Raw genomic sequence first — 19,862 nt, 5'->3', positions numbered from 1 at the left:
TGGACTACAGCATCATTCCAGTATTTTAACATGATCAACTATTCCTACTGAAACAGTTCCCCAAATCAGAACTGACCCTGTAACTGTAATTCACACTGATCCCAAGAACTAGATGATTCCTGCATAGGGCTGGAACAATTATCATATAATCGTCTAACCGACAATTATGGACAATAACCGTGAACAAAGAAAATGGTCAATAATAGTCTTAATACATTCATTTTAGGAGAAGAGGGGATTCAACTTTATATTCAAGTAGACATAGTATACCCAATAGCAGTTTTTCATGAAGTGGGTAAAGATGGTAATCATTTTGCGAGCGGCACAGTCGGAAGGAGAAGCTCGTTTTTGATACAGGGGTGTCACGAAAGCGGTGCTGTATTCGTTAGGTATGTCGTAACTAATTAGGTATGTCGTAGCTGAAGATGAATTATGATGCATTACAAGGTCAAAACATTTTAATAAAAACGACAATAACCATGGCAATTAATCGTTACCCAAAAATGCCATAATCGTCACAACTCTAGCATCAGACAGGTATGTTGTGAAGGGGAGGTGTAGTAATGGTGACAGAAGTGATTGATAGCTGACACGGTCTACGTTCCAATATCCATACTAGCATACCACTTAGAATGCATACATGCTCAATAGACTGCTTCATTCTAAGTGCTACGCTAGTGAGGATATTGGAAGAGAGCCACTGTTCTTGCTGTATCACTGGTCCTTATCAGGCTTGTAGATGGAGAGGGTTCTGGCTGAGGGGTCTGTAGCATTGATCCAGCGAGGCATCCAGTAGTGGCTGAGCCACTCAGCCTGGCCCGGGTACTGCTTCTCAAACACCTGGCGGTAGAAGTACGCCTCTTTGGTTCTGGGAGGGAGGAACGGGAACGTCTTAGGAGCTTTCTCCAGCTGGTAGTCGTTCACCTTGGAGGAGAGAAAGAAGGAGTCAGAATGTGTGTGTGTGCACGTGTGTCTGCATATGTCATGTGTGCCAGCGTGCCTGTGTGAGTATGTGCGTGCCTGCTGTGTGTCTGACTATGTGAATGTGTACCTCAGACTCCATTTGATCCTGCAGGCTGTTGTACCAGGACTTCTTGACAGACATCATTCCATCGCTGAAGGCCTCTTTACGTCTCCATAGGATCTCGTCTGGGATCAGGTTCAGACCTTTAAATGAGTCTCTGAGGAGGTGCTTCTCCACTCCATCCTGGTTATACACACACATACATCCCTCAGTGAAACTGAACTGTTTGGAATTATAGCACCGGAATCCTTTACATGTTTGGAGACTGATTTTTGCTTCAAGGACTCTGATTTGGATACACAACACTGACAACAATCCCTCGAGACACTTTTGCAATAATACATTACTTCCGATTTCATACTCCATTATCTCATCAGAGCCAAATCTACAGGATAGGGAGATTGGGATAGTGAGGATATGGTGATTAGGGCTGAGGAGACTGACCTTTGGCTGCCTCATCTCCTCAGGCAGGGAGAGGTAGTACGCTGTGAATCTGTGGTCCAGGAAAGGCACTCTCAGCTCCAGACTGTAGAGGAGAGAAGAGGAAGTCAGTTAGGTGCCATCTTTAAATCTTAGATCTTCTGTAATGAACCTATAGCTTCTCAAAAAAAGAAAGAAAGAAAGAAAGAAAGAAAGAAAGAAAGAACGAACGAACGAACGAAAGAACGAAAGAACGAAAGAACGAAAGAAAGAAAGAAAGAAAGAAGATAGTGGTCTGACGAGTTTGAGGAATGGATGTAAAAAGTAATGAATTTAGTGAAAAATAGTTTGATGCCCTTGCCCATGTGCAGCGGTTGTGCGGTCGGCTCTCAGGACGTCAAACAGGTAGAGCTCCTTCATCAGACGAACACTGTCCTCCGCTGCTGCCTTGGGCGTGGGAGCCTGGAGCAGGAAACACAACAACTCAGTTCATATTCCCAGACATAACAACTGGTTCCAGGGTTGGGTTCAATTCCATTTCAATTAAGTCAAACCAGGAATTTCCAATTGATTTCTATGACAATGAAAATTCATGCACTTCCTGAATTAACTACTCCACTCACCACAGCCCTGTCTAGTACATGAAAATTGGTGAGTGGGAGAGACATGACATCTGATGTGGAACAGACTTACCTTGTGGAAATAGATGTATCCTTGTGTAAGCTCGTCAGAGCCCTCCCCAGAGAAGATCACCACGCTGTCAGTCTTCTCACGGATGTACTTTGACACTAGGTACATGCCTGCAGAATGAGAATTGAATTGAAGTAGTCCCTTGCAGTATAACATAAACCTTGCCAAATATTCATTTCTTATGAAAGGTTCTTGCGCCATCTAGGGGCAAATAAAACCATCTGTATTTGGCTGAAAATAAGTAAATGAAAGTAAACTGATCATCACATGAACTTTGGTCTTTACTTCAAGTTTGCACTTTTGGGACTATTCCATTGGTTCCATTGTACCAGGCAAACTGAATCACGTATTTGATCCACATATTTGGCCCAGGTCTGGCTGATAGCTCCTCTCTATTGACAGGCCACACTCACTAATCTCCCAGAATTCCACTAGGATTCAAACCAGCCAATCAGTAGGAAAAGGAATGCAGCCTGACCAGACTCCTTTTGTCCAGGTCAGTGGGCACATTGAGAAGGTACAACAAAACTGTCTAGTGTCTACGTATTTCACAAATGCGTCACCCTCATAGCCTATTAATTCAGCTTAAGTGGGATACCACTTCTGCTTGGTGTTTGGAGATCTAGGCTGATCTAAGACGGGACAGTGTACTCCCTCACCAACAGAGGCGCGTATGGTGGTGATGTCATAGGTCTCCAGGTGAAAGATGACCTCCTCCAAGGCTTTGACACCCTCCTCAGGGGTGAAGTCCACCTCGTGGTGCTCACTGCCGATGTAGGACGCCACCTGGAACAATACAAGACATTCATTCACGTATTATCAATTTATTGCCGTCAACATATTATGCCCTGTGAGCTGTAATGTATTGGGTAAAAGATGCTACAAAAATAGTTTGATTATTACTGATTATGAAGTTATACTGTTATGAAACCGATTGATTAGCTGCTAATATTGTTGCACTCGCTTAGTCTAGGAGTCTTAGGCCTAGTTAACTGGTCTGTAACCTGATTTAAGGTGCATCTATGTGAGAAATCAGCGTATGAGGACCGTGTTGTATGTACATGTGCCTAGGAGACAGCAAACTTACCAGGATCCAGGCCCAGCTCCGTCCTGACTCCTATGGGTTGGCTAGCCCAAGTGGATTATTGTTCGTTGTTGAAAAGGGTGACCAACATACATATTTACAAAAATTAACTTCAAAAGGCCAGTCCAAAACTAAAGAGGTTAACAAAAAACAAAGACCGGCAGGCCGAGAGGATCTATGGCAGGGTTCTTCAATTCCGGTCCTGGAAGGCCAAAACACTTCTGTTTTTTATTTCTACCTGGTAGTTAATTGCACTCACCTGGTGTCCCAGGTCTGAATTAGCCCCTGATTAGAAGGAGAGGATGAAAAACAGAGGTGTTTCGGCCCTCCAGGACCGAAATTGAAGAACCCTGCTCTATGGCCACCTCTGAAGGATCCCCGCTCAACCTGATTGCTTGCACCTGATTGCCTGCACCTGTGCACTTCATCAAGGCTTGACAGAGCACCTAGACCCGGTTGCTGCTGCCCCCTGGGGGATGAGTGTGGAAGTGTTTAATCATGCTCCTAAGACCTAACCTACCCAACCTGTTCCATAACAATATCCTCTTTACTATAATGCAGAGTCTCTCTATGGAGGCTGGAGAGAGCCTCACTCACCTTGCGAGCAGCCAGGATGTCTGGGCTATCTTCAGCCCCGATAGCGAAGGTCTGGATGGGGTACTTCAACTTCTCTTCTTTGGCTAGTTTGACCAGCGTAGCTGCCACCAGACTGGAGTCCAGACCACCTGGCAGAAATATATAGTATCAGTCATAAACATGATTTACTAGCTTATCAAACGTGTAATTTGACCTATGGTGTAATGATAATAAGCATGTATTCTCATTTATTTGCAGACAAGCATAAGTGAAAACGACAAGTAACAGATCTCAAACATTACTTACTCAAACCACAAGCTTTCATGTGTGACACTACACAAAGATACTCCGTAATAGCCATTATTTGTACCTGAGAGAAGACATCCAATCCTCCTGTGGGCCATGAGGCGTTTCCGGACAGCGTTCTCAAACAAAGACCGGATGTTGCTCTTCACTGTCTCTGGGACAAAACCTACAGGGGACAGCAAGAGATCTTACTGTCATCACACAGGGACCAGTCAACTGAATGGTTAAAGACCAGCAAATCAACTCTAACATACTACACATCCAACTCCTATTGTCAGTGACTACAATGATTTCAGTTATACAAGAGGCTTCATTCGTGGCAATGCCCTCAATACCAAAAAGGTGCATCCTGAAACAATAATCAGTGAGCCATTCCTCCCTTCATCTTAGGTGTCAAACAACATTTGTCACCTTTCACTGATAGCTAGCTACAGGTAGTGGCACTGTTAAATAATCAGTAACCTTGACCCACATTTTGGCCGCTGTCAATCAAGATAGTGATGTTATGGAAATACTATGGATATGTGTGTTTGTGTGTGTGTGTGTACCGGAGGGTAGCCTCTCTACTGTGTCATAGGCAGCGTGGTTGGGCTCCTGGGTGCAGCAGTGGAAGCGGTCCATCTGAATAGACTCTACCTTCCCAGTGGGCTTCAGGTCAAACACCTCAAAGTGCCCCGGGAGGAACGGAGTGATCTTAGGAGGAGAGGACATGGAGTGGGTAATATCAGTCAGACCTGGGAACAAACACAAATAACATGTATAAGAACTACCATGGTAACACTTTACATTACGTTGTTGTTATCATACATGTATAGTAACACTATCATTATACACTAGTAACATCTTATTAACATGTTACATTGTACTTTACTAATTGAATTTCAGTTGCATAGCAATAGAGTTGAGCAGTTTTTGTAATTACACAATATTCTTTTTTTTATTTTACTCAAACAATAAAGTTAATCCAATCCGATCCTGAATAGGGATTGTTCTTTAATCCACTTGTGTAGCAACCAAAACCGCTCAACCCCAAAGGAGATATTAAGTAAGTAGTCCCCTCTCACCTTTAGCCTCAGAGCACACAGCCAGGAAGCCGTTGTCGGTCAGTAGTTTGAACATGGGCCGCACGCCATACGTATCCCTCCCCAGGAACACCTTCCTATTGGCTGTGTCCAGGAGGACGAAGGCGAACACTCCGTCCAATAGGGACGCCATCTTCTGAATGCCGAAGCGCTCGTACAGGTGAAGCAGGATCTCACCGTCTACTTTGGTCTGGTAGTCAGTAAACTCAAACTGCTCCTTCAGCTAAAGAAGGATGGAAAAAAGTATCAGGATTATTATGAGATATAAGACATTACAAGTGGTCATACATGCTCATGACATACACTCCCCTACATATTTATTTGTACAGTGAAGCAAAAACCTTTGGCTCTATACTCCAGCATTTTGGATTTGAGATCAAGTGTTTTCTATGAGGCGGCAGAACGTCACCTTTTATTTGAGGGTATTTTCATACATATCGGTTTTACCGTTTAGAAATGAATGTGCTTTATGTATCTAGTCCCCCCATTTGAAGGTGTCATAAGTATTTGGACAAATTCACATATAGTTTATTACATTTAGTCAAAAGTTTAGTATTTGGTCCCATATTCCTACAAACTTGTTGAATGCATTTGCAGTTTGTTTGATTGTGTTTCGGATTATGTTGTGCCCAAAATAAATGAATAGTAAATAATGTATTGTGTCATTTTGGAATCACTTTTATTGCAAATAACAATAGAATATGTTTCGGAACACTTCTAAATTAATGTGGATTCTACCATGATTACAGATGATCATGATTGAATCGTGAATAATGATGAATTACAGATGCACAAAGATCATGCCCCCAGAACATGCCACCCTCTCACTATTACATATAACAGGTTAGCATTTTTAGGGGGGAATGATATTTATGCATCTGTTACTTTCTCACTTGTCATTTAGTTCTCTCTCAAAAGTTTTTTTTATTTGGCATTTTGAATGATTATACAGATAACACACACAGCACAGGTAGAGGGCAAAACACACACGGATCCCCTACCAAATCAATCCCACCCCAACCCCCCATGCTCCAACAGAGCCCCATCCCCATATCAGACTTAAAGCAGGCATGATATAGAATTTTAGTAATATAATAAAATAACAAAAAGAAACAAAAATATAAATCAAACAAAAAGTTTTAAAAAATAATGATATAAATTGTCATTTGGGTTGGTTTATGGAGTTGTGAAATTAGCTGGGTCCATGTCTTCTACAAAGGATAGGAAAGGTTGCAAGGTATTATAAAATGTAATTGCAGTCACTCGTCATTATCTAAACGGTAAAACAGATATGTATGAAAATACCCTCAAATAAAAGGTGACATTCTGTACTATCGCCACATATAAAACATTTGATCTCAAATCACAAAATGCTGGAGTATAGAGCCAAATGAAAAGTTTTAGCTTCACTGTCCAAATAAATACATAGGGGAGTGTACGTGCTCATTACATAAATTACATGCTTATAATCACAATGGATTGTAAGTAGGTTACGCACAATCGCATCCAACAATTTCCCAAGGTGCAGGGTACATAAGATGTGTGATATAATAAGTTAATGCATTGTATTTTAAGACTGAGAATACCATTATCAATATGATCTTCCTACTTTCTTCGCTCACGGTTTTCTCAAACTCACATGAACAAAAGTTTGGACACATAAGAAATTTGGCTTGGCACCTAAAACCCTCACAAACCTTTACAGATGCACAATTGAAAGCATCCTATCGGGCTGTATCACCGCCTGGTACGGCAACTGCACAGCCCGCAACCGCAGGGCTTTCCAGAGGGTGGTGCGGTCTGCCCAACGTATCACCGGGGGCAAACTACCTGCCCTCCAGGACATCTACAGCACCCGATGTCACAGGAAGGCCAAAAAGATAAAGGACAACAACCACCCGAGCCACTGCCTGTTCACCCCGCTATCATCCAGAAGGCGAGGTCAGTACAGGTGCATCAAAGCTGGGACCAAGAGACTGAAAAACAGCTTCTATCTCAAGGCCATTAGACTGTTAAATAGCCATCACTAGGCGGCTTCCACCCGGTTACGTAACCCTGCACCTTCGAGGCTGCTGCCCTATATAAATAGACTTGAAATCACTGGCCACTTTAATAATAGAACACTAGTCACTTTAATAATGTTTACATATTTTTGCTTTACTCATCTCATATGTATATACTGTATTCTATTCCACTGCATTTCCATCTATGCCACTCCGACATTGCTCATCCTAATATTATTTATTTCTTAATTCCATTATTTCACTTTTAGATTGTGTGTATTGTTAAGATATTACTGCACTGGTGGAGCTAGAAACACCCGTTACACCCGTAATAACATCTGCTAAACATGTGTATGTGACCAATACAATTTGAAGTCCCTTTGGCATAGAGATAGTGCCTTTTTAAGAAAGGAGGAGTTGCCTGGCCTAAAGCCATTACCACACTAACATTATTATGTCCCTGCTTCGTGACTAGCAAGTAGAAACTGAATATGTTCCACACCAAAACTTGGCCATTTCCCAAAGGCCTGGTCCCATTTCCATACCTACAGTTGCCTGGGGTCCAGAAGTTTGGATTCCAGGCTATACCTTATGTGTCTATGGGCCATAACTACTGTGTGGTTTGTAGAGCTCCTACCATAGCCTGGGATTTGTGATGTGAAAAAATGTGGATTCCAGGCTATACCTTATGTGTATATGGGCCATAACAACTGTGGCGTTTGTAGACTTATTGAGCCTGTGATTGGTGAAACTGAAACAATGTAGATTCCAGGCTAGACATACCTTGTGGTAGTTGTAGATCTCTCCATTGTAGACGAGCCAGAGGTAGGGGAACTTCTTGATGCGGATGGGTTGCATGCCATACAGCTGGTCTACGATAGCCAGGCGATGGAAGCCAAAGCAACAGTTAGTGAAGCCGTTGACATTCTCAAAGCGAAAAGCGTCTGGGCCCCGGTGGGCGATCTTCATAGCGCTGGTGCACTGAACCGACAGGCACTCATCACTGCCAAACAAGGCCCATATACCACACATCCTGGGGCTGGAGAGGTGAGGGGGAGAGAAAGGAGAGAGAGAGATAGGGGGAAGGGAGAAAGAGAGAGAGGGGGTAATAAATACATGCAACAAGAGACAGAGCAGATGGTCTAGAGAGACTAGTGCCCCTTCAGCAACTGTTCTTTACAACCTTTCAACTGAGAAGGAAGAAAAAGGGTTATACAACGGACTATTGGACATATTGTACCTTTGCAAATCAGATAGGAAACTATAAGACACCACACTATCATACTTTTTACAAAACTATTGATGTCAAAAACGTATTAAGCGGTGTGTATTGGGCCGTGGATTTCATATAATTTAGCAGTAAGTGAGATTTTAAAACATAGCTTTCCAAAATGTGTACTACAGCATTGGCAGATTGATGTAACCGGTGTGAAATGGCTAGCTAGTTAGCGGTGCGCGTTAGTAGCGTTTCAATCGGTGACGTCACTCGCTCTGAGACCTTGAAGTAGTTGTTTCCCTTGCTCTGCAAGGACCGCGGCTTTTGTGGAGCGACGTGCAACGATGCTTCGGAGAGTTCCCGTAATCGATGTGTGCAGAGGGTCCCTCGTTCAAGGCCAGGTAGCGGCGAAGAGAGGGACGGAAGCAACGCTGTTACATTGACAGCTGCTTGAGTGCTGAATCACATTCAGGAAAGCTGATGACAGAATTGGGCAAGCCCCACGCTTCAATGTATCATCGTGTTACGAAGTATAATTTATCAATTCGTGGCAGCAAAACACAGTTAGATCCAGATCATTACCCATTATAAAAGCAAAACAGAAACCGTTTCATAATGTGAGTCCCCATCACATTTATTCAAACAAATACTGTGTAGCTCTGCTCGACACACGGTAACGTAAAGGTATATTCCATGTGGCTTTGTCATGTCGCACAAAATACTCGGCAATAGAAAGAACGAGTAACGGTTATCTCCATATGAGAAATGAAACACACATATTCGATTAAAAGGCATGCAGATAGTTTACTGAAAGACATACCTTTTTTTCGCGGACACAAAAGGGTGAAGCAGTAGTATTCTCCTCAGCGGCGGAATGATGCAACGCGAGCACTTCACTGATGCAGGCACGTCAAAACTAGCGTACTGACGATGTACTTCCCTGAACTGAAAGAGGGGCGTGACTTGCAACATCAGGTTCGGGTTGCATCAGTTTATGCTTAAATTTGAGATGATCAGATTTCACATACATTCTCGTTAGTTTTCCAGCCAAAAGGTGACAATAGACATTACATTACATTTACATTTTTAGCAGACGCTCTTATCCAGAGCGACTTACAGTTAGTTTATTTTTCATACTGGCCCCCCTTGGCAATCGAACCCACAACCCTGGCGTTGCAAACGCCATGCTCTACCAACTGAGCTACATCCCTGACATATGTTAATATTGTAACGACCCTGTATTGTGTTCTGTGTTCATGGATGTGTTATCGTTCTCATGGGTACTAGCAGGGGTTAAATATGCCAGGACAGATGGAAAGGTTGGGGGGTATGATGGGTAATCCGCGGGATTTTGGGAATGATTAAATAGGGGTTACGGTCTCATCTCTCTCTTCTGTTCGGGACCCCTTGATTTGACATGTTCTATTTGTGTATGTTTGAGGTTTAGCGGCGTGGGTTGTGGCCTGAACAATAGCCCATTTAGGAATAAACCTGTGTTCTGCCTGTACACCTGGTGCCCGTCTCTCTTTTTACTTTATGACCAGCTGGGTCATTACATTGGTGTCAGAAGTGCTTTCGAACGACGGGATAGATCGAGATTAGGCGAGTTAGCTGTTTCAGTATAGGCCGTGGTTAGCTTTAGCGTGACTCGGATCTACGGTCAGGATGATCGGGAGCGAGGCGGAAAGTTAAGGAAGAGTCGGACAAAGTGGCCGTTGTGGGCTCGGGTGTACCCGGTCGGGAGGGTCAGGCGATGACGGCTGTAGAAGAGCTGGAGAGCCACATGGCGGGAGTTAAATTGTCAGTCAGCAAGATGGCAGAACGGGCGGGTTTTCCTTCAAACCGCTCGACCAGAACAGACGTCACGAGCGACGGAGATATCACGGCGTCACCGCGTGCGGAAATGGCTGGACCTCCTTATGTAAACAGAGATGGCAGCGCCCTATTGCCATTAGCCACGGTAGCGGCTAAACTCCCAAAGTTCAATGGACAAGGTAAATGGGAAGTTTTTTCACTCAATTCGAGTTGTTGGCTAGAGCCGGGAGGTGGTCTGACGAGACGAAAGGGTTACAGCTTGCCCTGAGCCTGTCAGGAGGAGGCGTCGGAATGCCTGCTAACGCTAGCCCCGGACGAGAGGGGCGACTACGGTGCGCTAGTGGAGGCATTGGGGGCCGTTTGGGCAGCGATGCACAGCCCAACATGCTGCGGATTGAACTGAATAACAAAAAGAGACTTCAGGGGGAATCATTAAAGGCGTTGGCAAGTGATATTCTGAGCCTGACCAGGCGGGCTTATGCAAATATGTCGATTGGGGTGCAAGACGAGCTGGCACGGGACAGTTTCATTAGAGCGCTCTCCCCCACCGAACTGGGTAAGCATGTGCAGATGTCGGACCCAGCATCTCTGCGGGCTGCAGTGGAGATAGCCAGGAAGAGGGAGCTGATCTGGGGTGAGGGAGTGAGAGTGGAGGTTGCCAGTCAACCAGAGGTGAGAGCAGCGGCGGCCGGGGTGCTGGGGGTCACCAAACCAGAGTGGGTCGACGAGTTGGGAGGGTTAGTCAAGACCGCTTCGCTTGTCATTGAGAAGGGCTCCAGACAACATCGCAGTGTCAGCTCAACTTCCATTGTCTGCTGGGGTTGTGGCCAGACTGGCCACATTCAGCGGGAGTGTGGCAGATTCTCCAGTCAACAGGGAAACGACAGCGGGTTCTCGCGGCAGGGGCAGCGCGGGCCCATTCCTCCGCCCGCGAACCCACAGTAAGCAGAAGATGTACCCAGCAGTGCAGGCAAGAGGGTGGGGACCTGCTTCCCCAGGGTGTAGCGGCCACCGTGTTTCCTAGTCCGGTAGTTGTGGTGGGACGTACCACCATTGGGGACTTCTGCAATGTCATCGTCAAGGTAGAGGGGGTGGAATGTTTGGCCCTGGTCGACCACGGGCTCTACAGTAACCCTGGTGAGACCAGACATACTACCTGTTGGGGGTGCGGGTGGAGCCGACCTTTGTCCAGCTACGGACTGTCACGGGGAGCTAGCCCCATGTTAGGGAAGTGTCGGGTGTCTGTGACTGTGGGGGGGAGAACTGTGGGGTGTCCGGTGTGGGTAGCAGCGGTACAGGACCCCTGTATACTGGGAATGGACTTTTTGAAAAACTGTGGGGCTCAGTTGGACTTAGCTTCGGGCACTTTGAGGCTGTCGGGGGCCCACAGTGGGAATGTCGCCACGGGAGGGCCAGCAGGGGGGGGCTGTCCCTCCGTCTTCCTCCAAGCTTGCCGAAACTCCACTGGTCGTCCCGGCTGCTCCCTTGGTCGTTGTTCCATCCCAGCAGCTGTCTCCGGCGGCAACGACCTTCACTCCCCATAATGGTGCAAGCACAGGCATCCCAGTAGCCCAAAACACACTGGCTCCTTCACCCCATCAGCCCGACGGGGGAAGGAGGAAGTTCTCGACGCCCGTTGAGGCTGTGTGGCTGAAAAACTGTCAAGGTCTGGACGAGGGACAACAGAGACAATTAAAGCAGCTGCTGTTTGACTTTAAAGATAGCTTCGCTGGGGGGAAGATGAGGTAGGGCAAACGCACCTGGTTCAGCACGACATCGACACTGGGGACAACCAACCCATTAAAATTCGGCCCCGTCGCATTCCCCTTGCCAAGAGGAAGCAGCAGCCACAGCTATTGCTGACATGTTGCGGGCTGATTTCATTGAGCCATCAGATAGCCCGTGGTCCGCGCCGGTCGTCATGGTGCCTAAGAAAGGGGGTAAACTTAGGTTTTGTGCGGACTACAGGGGCCTAAATTCTGTCACCATTAAAGACTCTTACCCCATACCGAGGATCGATGAGTCGCTAGACCACGTCAGAGGGTCCTCGTGGTTCTCTTCCCTTGATCTGCGCAGCGGCTACTGGCAGGTGCCCCCTCGCCTGGGGCACGGAAAAACGGCCTTCTCCACGGATAGGGGCCATTGGCAGTTCAAGGTGCTGTGCTTCGGGCTTTGTAATGCTCCTGCCACCTTTGAGAGGCTCATGGACAGAGTGCTGGCGGGGGTTCCGAGAGACGAGTGTGTCGTGTACCTAGACGACATATTGGTACATGGCACGTCGTTTGAGGGGGCACTGGGGGGCACTTAGGCGAGTGCTGGAGAGGATCTCGGGGCGGGGCTAAAATTACACCCGGAAAAGTGCCATTTCATGCAAAGGGAGTTGGCGTTCCTGGGTCATCAGCTGGGTGGTGAGGGTATCAGCACGTTGCCAGACAAAGTGGAGGCTGTGAGGGGGTGGCCAATTCCAAAGGAAAAAAGGAGGTTAAGAGCTTCCTGGGTCTGGCATCCTACTATCGTAGGTTTGTGAAAGGGTTTGCGGGGATAGCAGCTCCTTTGAACCACCTTCTCAAGAAGGACACTGTCTTTCAGTGGACCGAAGAGCACCAGCGGGCGTTTGAGGCCCTCAAACGTGCCCTGGTGGAGGCCCCCTGTCCTGTCCTCACCAGACCCAAACCGTCCGTTTATTCTGGACACCGATGCAAGCAATGAGGGCTTGGGGGCCGTGCTGGCTCAGCGTGGTTCTGACGGGGAGCACGTAGTAGCTTATTACAGCAGAACTTTTGATAAGGCGAAAAACGCTACTGCGTGACAAGGAGGGGAGCTTTTGGCTGTCGTGGCAGCAGTACGCCATTTCAAGTACTACCTGGGGGGCCTGCCGTTTGTGGTGCGGACGGATCACTCCCGCCCTGCAGTGGCTTCTCTCCTTCAAGGAGCCAGAGGGTCAGATCGCCCGCTGGTTGGAGGAGCTGCAACCCTACGACTTCCAGGTGGAGCACAGGGCCGGCCTTCGCCACAGCAATGCAGACGCCTTGTCCCGCCGCCCGTGTGCTGAGGACGGCTGTGGGTACTGCGCCAAACGGGTGGAGCGAGAGAGGGAACTGTGCATGGAGGAGGAGTCACCGCCACGGTGAGTCAGCTGAGGGTGACAGAGTGCCGGGAGCTTGAGGCTGTGGACGTCGGGGAGTGGAGGCGTCGCCAGGAGGAGGACGCAGAGCTGCGTCCTGTGCTGGGGTGGGTGGAAGAGAGAAGACGACCGCCATGGGGGGAAGTAGCCCCTCTATCACCAGTCACCAAAGGACTCTGGGCTAAATTCTCAGTCCTTAGAGTGGCTGAGGGAGTGCTCCAGAGGGGGTGGAAAAAGCCAGCTACTGGAGAAATGACGTGGCAGGTAGTGGTTCCCAAAAGGCTGCAAGGGAGCGTGTTACAGCAGCTTCACGGGGAGTAGGCGCAGGGCATTTTGGGGTCTCCAAAACGTTAAAGCGCGTACGTAAAGGCTTCTATTGGGCCAGGCACAGGAGGGATGTGGAGGACTTTTTGCAGGCAGTGCGATGAGTGTGCTGCTAAGAAAGGACCTCCAGGTCAGTCACACGCCCTCCTACAACAATTCCCAGTAGGGGAGCCCATGGAGAGACTGGGGGTAGACATAGTTGGACCGTTTCCAATCACAGACAGCGGTAACAGGTGGATTCTAACTGCTATGGACTACTTCACCAAGTGGCCAGAGGCTTACGCTCTCCCAGACCAGGGAGGCAGAAACAGTAGCTGATGCATTGGTAGGGGGAATAATCAGTCGGTTCGGGTGCCACAGTCTATACACAGCGACCAGGGGAGAAACTTTGAGTCACGGGTGTTCTCAGAGTTGTGTAGACGGTTAGGCGCGGAGAAGACGCGCACTACTCCGCTTCATCCCCAGAGTGATGGGCTGGTGGAAAGATTTAACAGAACATTAGCACAACAGCTGGCTATCGTTACCTCAAAACACCAGAGAGATTGGGACACCCACTACCGTTTATTCTCATGGCATGTAGGTCGGCTGTTCAGGAATCGACTTCGCGTGCTCCCCAGCGCTACTAATGTTAGGTCGTGAGTTGCGCACCCCAGCCGAACTGACGTTTGGCCACCCTCCTGATAACGGCTTGACGGGGTTTTGCCTGGCCCGAACTATGTTCGTCGACTGCAGAACCGGTTAGAAGCGGCTCACACCTTCGCAAGAGAGTAACTCGAGAACGCAGGAATGCGCCAAAAGCGCCACTATGACTCACGCGCTAGGGGGAGGCACTTTGGAGCGGGAGAACGCGCGTGGCTTCACAACCCCACGCGCAAGAAGGGCGGTGCCCAAAGCTGGACAGTGCCTGGGTGGGGCCGTGCCTGGTGATAGAGAGAGTGGGGGAGGTGACGTCGGGTGGAGGTTCCCCCCACGGGGCAGGAAGGTGGTGGTCCACCGGGACCGATTGGCGCCCTACAGGGGAGGAAAACGGTGGGAATGGAAGTGAGGACTCTGATGTGAGCACACGGGGACAGTCTAGCGAGGGAGACTCTAATGCAAGCAGAGCCTGGGACGGGGGCTGCCTCTTCGGGGGTGCTGGAAATGACATTGGGGCAGATGAGTGTTCTGGGGTCCACCAGTGAGAGTCAAGGGAAGGCACAAGAGACTGATGCGACCTCCGGGTCGTTTTAAGGATTTTGTTTTGTAACCCTAGGGGCTAGGGTTTAGAAAGGAGGGGCTATGTAACAACCCTGTATTGTGTTCTGTGTTCATGGATGTGTTATCGTTCTCATGGGTACTAGCAGGGGTTAAATATGCCAGGACAGATGGAAAGGTTGGGGGGGTATGATGGGTAATCCCGCGGGATTTGGGAATGATTAAATAGGGGTTACGGTCTCATCTCTCTCTCTTCTGTTCGGGACCCTTGATTTGACATGTTCTATTTGTGTATGTTTGAGGTTTAGCGGGCGTGGGTTGTGGCCTGAACAATAGCCCATTTAGGAATAAACCTGTGTTCTGCCTGTACACCTGGTGCCCGTCTCTCTTTTACTTTATGACCCAGCTGGGTCATTACAATATATAAACATAGATGCATATAGCATGTGACTGGTATTATATTTCAACATGGCAAAAGGAGGTCAACATAATAAACAAGGTGTATAGACTCATTTGGCTGAGTTCACACAGGCAGCCAAATTATTATATTTTGTCCACTAATTGGTATTTTGACCAATCTCATCAGATCTTTTCACATATCTTATTAGCCAAAACACCAATTAGTGAAAAAATATAAGAATTGGGCTGCCTGTGTTAACGCAGCCTTAAACCCAACTCAAAGGAAAAGCTATTTTTTTTATACGCGTGAACAAGCGTGAATACGGCTCGTGTAAGGTAAATTGCCACGTGCCGATTAGGCCGCCCAGAGTGGCTCGCACTTTCGATTGTGCGTCAACAATTCAGCATAGCAAGTTTGTATGATGGTCTGGTTATTAAATGGGTAAATAGTTTAATCCATTCTCCATTTCATGAATTTATTCACAGGTAAATAGTAATATGCTCTTCTTACAAACAACCTTTGCTGCCCTGTTTCAAATCGTCCACATGGCTGGGAGAACCTATTCAAGTAACGTTATGTAAATGCATTTCGAAAATGTAAAACAAAAACGATTATTAAATAACTAACTACAGTGTAGGCCAACATGCTGACTAGACCGGACGCGAATGTTGATTGTACACCCACACCAGACGCGATGAGGCAATGCAGGTTGAAATGTCAAAACGAACTCTGAACCAACTATATTTAAATTTGGGGACAGGTCGAAAAGCATTAAACATTTATGGCAATTTAGCTAACTAGTTTGCTGTTGCTAGCTAATTTGTCCTGGGATATAAACATTGGGTTGTTATTTTACCTCTACTCCCGAAAACTAATCCACAGATAAATGGGTACACCGACTTCGTTTCTAGTAATCTCTCCTCCGTCAGGCTTCTTCTTCGGATTTTATATGGCGGTTGGCAACCAACTTTAAGGCGCATTAACACTAACGACTGGAGTGTGGACCTCAGTTAATACGTGGGTATATGCTCCTAAAAACCAATGAGGAGATGGGACAGGCAGGACTTGCAGCGCGCCAAGAGTAAGAAATAGACCAAATTCTGTTTTAGCGCCTGGCTACGCAGACGCTCGTTGATGTGCGCGAGCAGTGTGGGTGCAATGATTGAATGACATGTATGTGTACATTTATTTTGCAACGCGAGCGCTGTGGTCAGCATGCTTAACTCAAATGAGCTGCTAACGTAGCTAGCTAGCTATCTAGCCAACTTTACATACTGTATAGATAGATATATAGATAGCTAAGTGAATTAAATATCACCAGCTACCTAACCTCATATTAGCTAGCTATCTTGATGTATTTATCACTGTAAAAAACAAACTCCAAATACATTTGTAGGTAGCTAGCTAACAGCCATGGAGGAGGGTGAAAGGATAGTAGCCCCAACTCAAAGTGAGAGTAGGCTATTCTGGATAGGGCAGGTACTTTTGTGTAGTTCCAGTCCCTAGAAGTGAGGACAGAGATAATAGTAACATAATATTCAGTGCGGTCTAATTTGAGTATAATGAAGTATTTTTTTTTTTTGCGATGTTTTCTGTCCTCGGATACAGAGAGCTGTGAAAGCCTGTCTGCAGATGAAGAGGTCCCAATGAAGAGCAGTGGTTGTCAGTCCTGATCCTGGGGACTCAAAGGGGTGCACATTTTTGTTTTTGCCTTAGCACTACACAGCTGATTTGAAATGATCAACTCATCATCAAGCTTTAAGTGATATTTATGTATTAATTTGTGATGCTATCCTTAATATGATCCTGCTATTGTCACATGCTACACATGCGTGTGCACATGCATCTATTTATCCAATGTTATCATGATGTTTTAAGGGATATTATACTTTAGTAATCCACAATGACCTGGTGATGTAAAAGTCTAATAATGACATTATCTTCCATATTCCTACAGATACCTTGTAACTGGAGATTCCTTAAAAACGACTGCCTACAGTTACCATGTAGGGCACTGCAAGGTTGGGTGACCAGGGCCATCTGGGACTGCCTCCTAGGGGAATTCAGGCATGTGATGGCTACCTGTGTCCTGTATAACTTCATAAGGATGGACACGAGGACCAGGAGGGGATCTGCAGCTCGCCGCCGTGTGCCAGAGAGGTCTGCTGCTCTGCAGGATGTTTCAAGGATGGGGGCCAACAACGCAGCATAGGAGGCAATCCATGTGCAGGAGATCTTCACCTCCTACTTCTTCGAAAAGGGTACTGTTTTCTCAATAACAGTCTCTCTCCTTCACTTCATCCCTCTCCCCACTTCTCCCTAAATCATCTCGGTTATATCAGCTGTGTCGGTGAACCCCTCCCGCATCTGAACTGGCTGACACATAAAGGGCACAGCATGATCAGAGGTGAGAGGTCACTTGGTCGGGTCAACAGGAAGTATTATTAAAGAGATGCTTTACATTGAAATACAGATAGATGTAGTAGTCCCAGAGTTAATGATCCAAGGTCAGTTTTGCATTTCACCTCCTGATGATTATGATGACTGACAGTGTTAGAATAAAAAAAACAAGGCTTAATCATGCTCTCTCTCTCTCCATCTGTCTGTCGTGTGCAGGTATGTTTTGATGTGAGAGAGGATGCAAACCCCCAGTCCCGTCATCGCCATCTCACCCGCTCTTAAGATAACCTTCGGGCCAACTGGGGGCCCAAGACTGTTAGGAGACACAGCTAGAGACACTATTATGTAATTGTGATAAACTGAGAGAATATTAGGGTAGCACTGTAATTCATTAATCATATGCTGCCTTCCCTGCTCCTCTGTTCTTACCTCTTTCCCTTAGTCTTTTACACTCTCTCACACCTCTCTACCCACCTCTTTCTTCCTGTTTTTTATATAATGCACACCAGATGTGCATTGAAGTACAGACTGAACTTGTATTTATAATATATTACAATTATAATATTTATAATGCATGTATTATGTATTTATAACCCTTGGATAATGAACTTCTTTCAATAAAGCCTTTCACATTCTCTACTGGTTGAAATAAAGTCTCTCATTTGATGTCCTCAGATCAATGCAGATGAAGGAAATTAGATATTGAGATGAACCGGTTTTAGAGTATTTACATGATGCATAGGAAGTGTAGCATACCGTTTTTTAAATTCTGTTTCTGTATATATGAATTACAAATCAGCCTTTAACTAGTAAAATCATGTTTCTAGTCTATTGCATAGTTACAATGTGTAACCATTGATGTCCCAGGACCAGTAAACACTGTTGAAGTGTATGATTGTAATACATACCTGCAGACAGAGCATCATTCAAATACTGGAATTTGATACTCCTGGTATTGGAATCTCAGACATTCATACCTGAACTGCACCTTTATTTGCCAAGGTAGACTACATGATCAGTTAATATATTAACATTTAACATTTTAGTCATTTAGCAGATGCTCTTATCCAGAGTGACTTACAGTTAGTGAGTGCATACATTTTCATACTGGCCCCTGTGGGAATCGAACCCACAACCCTGACGTTGCAAGCGCCATGCTCTACCAACTGAGCTACACGGGGTCCAACATGTACAGGCTACAATGTGGGGATCTCATGCATGGTAATAACTACATGTATATACGACTTGCATCCTTGGCACAAAGTTATTTTATATTCTACTCAATCCATAGGCTTCATTAATGTCATTCAGACTGTTTTGAAGTTGATACAACCGGCTATGATTGCTGAAGTTCATAGCTAGGTTCTGAACTAATTCGTATACCAAACGTTTTAGGGTCCATACACAGATCGGCTACATAGCTAGCTACACATCCATAGGCATACAGGTATTTTTTATCCTCCACTGCACAATAAGCAAGAAAATAGTTAGCTAGCTAGGTTACTTCAGCTGCATTGCATGGCAAATATCAGCAAGGCAAGTTTACAAAATTGTACATTCAATTTGCAGTAGATTCTTTACATCCACTGTTTCACAAGACGACAGCCTGGTTTGCTGCTTGTTTCAGGAGTCCCTTAAACATTTAACAACCAGAATTACAATGTCATACTCAAGTCACAACGCCCATAAAGCTAGTCAGCTAGCTTGCTAAATAGCGATTTTCGTAAATTAACTTTATGATAAACAAAATATGCATAAACGTTTGTCTCTACATTAACTAACATATTCCTCTCAACTGTAAAATGTTTCCATAATTCGTTATGACGTTATAATTACTTAGATTTGCTTCCATCCTAGTATCCCATCTTTGCTGAAGAAAGTCTCCAGCCTTGGGTCGCATAGCGTCAAACCACTCGATATGATTTGTCATCGCCCAGCGGTCGCCGCTGGTGATTTGCATAAAGTTGGGAAATGTTAAACTTTTTCACCGCCCAACGGTCCCCGCCCTCTCCGCTTTCCTTCCATTGAAAATGAATGGGAAGCGGTGTTTCACCGCGCGGCACCGCGTGCTAGTGAACGTCTGGAATTGTGATATGTATAGTTAAAGTGTAATACTTATTGTTGATAAGTTTAGCTGCCAGTGCCAATAATACATATTTGAAAACAACAACTTTATGCCTACCTTTGATGATTTCGAGCAAAGG

The 19,862-nt window shown here is 46.0% G+C and overlaps 1 protein-coding gene and 1 long non-coding RNA gene across 5 annotated transcripts; one reads left to right on the top strand and one right to left on the bottom strand.

The window, feature by feature from the left end:
* Positions 1-220: 220 nt before the first annotated feature.
* Positions 221-19,519, bottom strand: LOC121586566 (asparagine synthetase [glutamine-hydrolyzing]). 4 transcript variants are annotated; one of them, XM_045226064.1, is made up of 13 exons: positions 16,115-16,223; positions 9,222-9,346; positions 7,969-8,224; positions 5,165-5,405; positions 4,649-4,834; positions 4,165-4,266; positions 3,816-3,943; positions 2,794-2,920; positions 2,138-2,244; positions 1,806-1,906; positions 1,469-1,550; positions 1,052-1,207; positions 221-924 (listed from the first exon to the last, which is right to left on the bottom strand). In XM_045226064.1, the coding sequence occupies exons 3-13, from the start codon at positions 8,215-8,217 to the stop codon at positions 715-717; spliced, it is 1,689 nt and encodes a 562-aa protein (XP_045081999.1). In that variant the 5' UTR covers positions 8,218-8,224; positions 9,222-9,346; positions 16,115-16,223; the 3' UTR covers positions 221-714. The 4 variants fall into 4 exon arrangements, with proteins under 4 accessions (XP_045081999.1, XP_041759287.2, XP_041759286.2 ...); XM_041903353.2 differs by lacking the exons at positions 9,222-9,346; positions 16,115-16,223 and adding an exon at positions 19,499-19,519; XM_041903352.2 differs by lacking the exon at positions 9,222-9,346.
* LOC121586568 lies at positions 16,238-18,295 on the top strand. Its single transcript, XR_006661879.1, has 3 exons — positions 16,238-16,949; positions 17,216-17,665; positions 17,875-18,295. It is a non-coding gene; the product is annotated as an uncharacterized LOC121586568 (long non-coding RNA).
* Positions 19,520-19,862: the final 343 nt, after the last annotated feature.

Source organism: Coregonus clupeaformis, chromosome 17 (genome assembly GCF_020615455.1).
Source record: "Coregonus clupeaformis isolate EN_2021a chromosome 17, ASM2061545v1, whole genome shotgun sequence".
NCBI classification, from domain to species: domain Eukaryota; kingdom Metazoa; phylum Chordata; class Actinopteri; order Salmoniformes; family Salmonidae; genus Coregonus; species Coregonus clupeaformis.
Note: the sequence above shows the minus strand (reverse complement) of the source record. Positions and strands in the feature narration are given on the sequence as shown.